The sequence below is a fragment of the Hemitrygon akajei genome, chromosome 2 (genome assembly GCF_048418815.1).
Source record: "Hemitrygon akajei chromosome 2, sHemAka1.3, whole genome shotgun sequence".
Lineage (NCBI taxonomy): Eukaryota > Metazoa > Chordata > Chondrichthyes > Myliobatiformes > Dasyatidae > Hemitrygon > Hemitrygon akajei.
The window spans coordinates 72,658,476-72,663,704 of NC_133125.1; the positions used below are offsets into that span (position 1 = coordinate 72,658,476).

Below are 5,229 nucleotides of genomic sequence, written 5' to 3' on the forward strand. Positions count from 1 at the left end.
GATGATGTTGAGCGGGGCTGATAAGAGTTTACAAAGCTACAAATAGCAATACAGCATACAGCATGACATCCAAAATCAGAGGGCACCGGTCTGGGAGGAGAAACACTATAAATACAATGACACAAATTGTCAGTTTTCAACCGGATTCACTTCTGAGTGTTTTCCTTTCAATGTGTTGCTTTCGTTATTTGGTAATGCAAGGAATAAATTCCCAAGACCCTCGCTCTCTGAGATGACAATGGAATGGGCATAACGTTTTAAGGGCATTAAAACGTGTCCATAAACAAGGTTGTTGCCGAGACCGGCATGAGCTGCTACAGAATGGTTGTAATAATCGCTCGGTAAAAGCCTTCATCATCCGTGATTATCGCTGGATACTGATACCATGTTTCAGGTTGATTGTAAACTGTAGGTCGTTAGAGCATGTACGCATGGGCGATGGGGGCGAAATGAGATCAGGGAAGACCTAAATTAATAAACACGTCTGTATATCGAAACAGATACTTAATCTAAAGAGTGACAGGGAAGTGAACGTACAGGCGGCGACCTCGAAAATAACCCTGTCGAAGGGACAGAAGCACCACAAAATGGCATCGGTAGTCAAAATGTCTGATATCCCGCGGCAGGGATATTGTGCAAGTCCCCGGTGTGCGGTAGAGGGGAGAAAGCGTTACCGCGTTGCCACATCAGGTACCGCAGCGCACGCTCAGTGAGCAACTGTCAGGATTGCCGACGGAAGGAGATTGCCACCACTAGCCACAGCTTGGTTTATTGAGAGATATTTAAGGGCATTCCCGCCTCTTTAGAAGCACAGCCAGAATCCCACCGACCCCACCACCAGTATATTCTAATCCCTCGCCCGTTGCAAGGATATAACAAAACCCGCAGCAGTTTCTTTAAAAAAAATCAAATATTCTCCACAGCTACGAGAGCAACGTGGAGACTATACCTCATCCGCCTCGGGATCTGTGACGTTGGCCATGATCTCCAGCAAGTCTGTGGAAAGTTTTCTCTCGCCGGCACACACGGCGGAGTCGTGCGCTGTCCTTCGTCACCTTCTTTCCGTCGTATGGTTTCAGTTACTGGAAAAACATTGAGAGCCACTGCTGTTAACCGAGACTCCTCCCCTCTTCCCCCGAATGTAACAGCGCCGGGGAGGAGCTTGCACCTGACCACAGGTACATGCTAATTAGTACATGTTTTCTGCATGTTTATTTAAATAGTATATTCCCCAGACGGTACAGACACATTTCCACTAAAAACAAATTATGTTTCCGTGCGGTAACTGTAGTGTAGATTTTTCCTTTTTGCCCAGAAACCTAGATAAATGATTAGCAGACGAGTTAAAATCCCACTACTTGAACAGAATTAGTTATATCTAGAAATAACAAAATCAAGAACAAATTTATGACATCATTGGTTAATTTTTTTCTATGAAAAGAAACTGTTCACTTATATTTAGGAAAGAAAACCCGCTACCTTTCCTGATCTGACCCATAAATGATTCTACACGCAACAGATTCTTAACCACTCTGCAAGCTCTTCTCAAAGGAAGAAGAATAAAACTGATTCCAAACATTAACATGTCCCAAACTTTGGATTCAAAATCGTTTTGGCTTTTGAACACAGAGCAGTGGAGGAGGGACTGGATTTCTGTGATCTGTGGTGTTCTTCAAAGACCTGTGTTTTGATTTCAGTTGTTTGTGACACATACACGTGATTTGGACAAGACTGTTAGTGTGCTGATTGGGAAGTTTGCAGATAACACAAAAATTGGCAGAGTTGTGGAAAGTGAGGAAAGTTGCCAAAGGATATAGATGGAAATGTGGACAGAGAAATCGCAGATGAAGTTTAATACAAACAAGTGCGAGAGGTTGTACTTTGGGAGGTCAAATATAAGAGTAAAGAATACAATTAAAATATATATTAGGAACACTGATGAATAAAGAAAAGCTGGTGTGCAAGAAATGGCTCCCTAAAGGTGGTAACATAAGTCAACAGGTCTGTTTAAAAAATATATATACAGTACACTTCCTTTCATCAGTCAGGGTGTTGAATATATAAAAGTCAGTAAATCATTGGCAGCTGTATAAAACTTTGTTTAGACCACAGTCATAGTATCTCGTGCAGTTCTGATTACCGCATGCAGCAGGATGGAGACTTTGGAGAGGGTACACAGGAGGTTCATCAGGATGCTGCCTGGATTAGAGTATTCATCACAAAGGTTGGATAAACTTGGATTGTGTTCTCTAGTTAAGGGGCAACCTGATCAATTAAATACAATTATGAGAGGCAAACAGGAGTCTTTCTCCCAGAGTGGAAATGTCAAATACTTGAGAAAATAGTGTTAAGCCATGTGTGGAAAGTTTAAAGAAGAGTTATGAAGCAAGTTTTGTTTAAACAATGAGTGGAATATGACTGAGCAGGCTCTGTGAAAGTGGTGGGAACAGATATGATGGCAATTTTTAAGAGGCACAAAAACAGCAGAGAATGGAGGGACTGTGAAGGCAGGTGAGATTAGTTTAAATTGGCATCATTGTCAGAATAGACTCCGTGGGTTAATTTGCATAATCCCGTGCTGTAAAATTGTTACTGGAGTAAAGATGAGTGGTAAAATATCAGCACAGAGAGATCATAAAATGAGTGAAGGTAGGATTGGTGTGGACCCACCCAGCCTATTGGCCTGTTTGCATGAAGTAGATCCGGTCATGTGGAATCTATTTTCCGGCAGTCTATGCAGTGCATTTCTCTCCCTACAGAGGGCAGCCTTTCATGCACCAGCATTTACATCTGCTTCAAACTCAAACATATTGCATCTCTCGTTGCCCACAGAAGGTGGTGTGGATTTTCGTGGACAATTCCGATCCTTGTGGTGATTGGATTTTTTATAAACTATTGCTAGAATACTGATCTTTGCACCTTCGAGCATTTATTTGGTGAGTTCCCCTCTGATGCATTTGTGCAGCCAGCGTATAAGACATAGGAGCAGAATTAGGCCATTCAGCCTATCAAATCTGCTCCACCATTCCATCATGGGTGATTTATTATTTGTCAACCCCAATCGCCTGCCTTCTCCCTGAAACACTGACTAATCAAGAAACTATCAACCTCACTTTAAATATACCCAGTGACTTGGTCCTGAACTCACTGCAGGAAGCATCCATTTTTTCTAGCATATTCAATAGGTTTTAATGAGATTACCATCATTCTTCTAAAGCAAGTTCAAGCTCAGAGCTCATTTGTTAACCCTTTCATTCCCAGAATCATTCTTATGAACCTCCTCTGGCCCTTCTCCAATTTGAATGTCCACATTTGCTTGTATAGTTGCTTCCTTTGCTAATTTATCCACTTGTTTGTTCGCTCCAATACCAACATGTGCTGGAATCCAGGCCAGGCACGTCTATGGAAAAGAGCAAACAGTCCGCAGTTTAGGCTGAGACCCGTCATTGGGACTGGTAAAAAGAGATAAGTAGGTGGGGGGAGGAGAAAAAGCAGTATAATATTGTAGGTGATAGGTGAAACAGGGGGGTGAAGTAAAGAGATGGGAAGTCAATTGGTGAAAGAGATAAAGTGCTGGAGAAGGGGGAATCTGATGGGAGAGGACAGAAGGCTGTGGAAGAAAGGGAAAGAGCAGGAGCACCAGAGGGAGGTGATGGGCAGATAAGGAGATAAGGTGAGAGAAGGTAATGTGGTGTATATACTTAACTCCCGTCGTATGTCCCTCCTGATTGGTTAGTCCTCAACCAATCAGGTTTCCGCTGTCCCACCTCATTTAAAGTCATATTCCAGTTCCGACTTCAAGCGAGACCTAGGCATGTCGATGCCTAGACTGAACATGCCTAAACATCGTCCCTGATGATGATGGCAGAGTTTGGCATCAAAACATAGGTTAAAATTGATACCTGGACCCAGCTGGAAGCCTGAGAAGAGTTTATGCATTATATATGCCAGGAAAGCACTACATCTGATTTTCTAATTGGTAGATCTGTCATGGTGTGAGTAGGGAAATCGATGTCAAGCAAACAAATTGTGGAAAATGGAATCCCCTCACAGAAGTATTGTTAGTCCATTATTATTTGCTATAATGATAAATGATATACTTTCTAATATAAATAGTCATATCAGAGTATCATTATTTGCAGATGAAAGAGCAATGTGGAAAAGGTGGAAGACTGGGCACGAAAATGGGGAAGCAACGAAATCCATAGAATGTGTTTCACTAGAAAGGGGATAGAACAACACTTCAAACAAAAACTTTATGGTATAGAATTAGAAAGTGTGGATACCTTTAGATTTTTAGGAATTTGGTTTGATAAGAGACTCACATCTTCAACACATAGTAAGGAAATAATAACCAAAAGTAAGAAAGTGCTGAATGTTCTAGGAAAGGAATGGAGAGCTGATAGGAAGTCTTTGAAAGAAATATATATCTGATTAATAAGATCAATACTGGACTATGGAAGTATAGTATATGGATCAGCATCACACTGATATATTTCAAAGTCAAGCATTAAGGTTAATCAGTGGGGCAATCAGGACAACACCAGTGGTGGCAGTGCAAGTGGAGTTGGGAGAGACACCTCTGGTACTGAGAAGAACACCACTTGTGTTAACATATTTAGTAAACCTACAAGGGCCTGGAGAAAATCACCCAACTAAACAGCTTTTAGATCCATGCTGGGAAAAGGAAAGAAAGAAAATCACAAGTTTTGCATGGACTATTGAGGGAAAAGTGAAAAGAACAGAAATTAGTAATAAGGCAGTGAGTGCTATGGTGCCTTTTCCTGGGGTGCCTCAGTGCCTTTGTGAAGTACCAGGGGTGGATCTTCAATTACTCAAAAGGAGACAGAAAAAGAGAAGTTATTTTAAATCAAGATATAGTTGAATCTTATGTAAATAATAATTCTTATGGGTATTTACAAGTGAATACAGATGCTTCAAAAATAGATGAGGGGTAGGATTGGTAGTGCCTGATTTTAACATTAAAAAACCTTCCTTTACACACTGCTGCACGCGCCCCTGTCTGGCATTTATTGTAAAACCTAAGTGGCTCTGATACTAAAGCACATGAATCCAATCACAAACAAGAGAGAATCCGCAGATGCTGGAAATACAAGTAAAACACCCAAAATGCTGGAGGAACTCAGCAGGCCTGGCAGCATTTATGGAAAAAAGTGGTCAGTCCAAAATGTTGACCGTACTCTTTTCCATAAATGTTGCCTGGCCTGC

At 41.4% G+C, this 5,229-nt stretch overlaps 1 protein-coding gene across 2 annotated transcripts in view; it reads right to left on the minus strand.

The window, feature by feature from the left end:
* ttc39b (tetratricopeptide repeat domain 39B) overlaps positions 1-4,419 on the minus strand; it is a 288,093-nt gene extending 283,674 nt beyond the window's left edge. Inside the window, exon 1 of one of the 2 annotated variants that reach the window (XM_073024732.1) lies at positions 950-4,419. In XM_073024732.1, the coding sequence (XP_072880833.1) occupies positions 950-982 (33 nt within the window). In that variant the 5' untranslated portion in view covers positions 983-4,419. The remainder of the gene's footprint in view (positions 1-949) is intronic. The other variant, XM_073024722.1, reaches the window with a different exon arrangement.
* Positions 4,420-5,229: the final 810 nt, after the last annotated feature.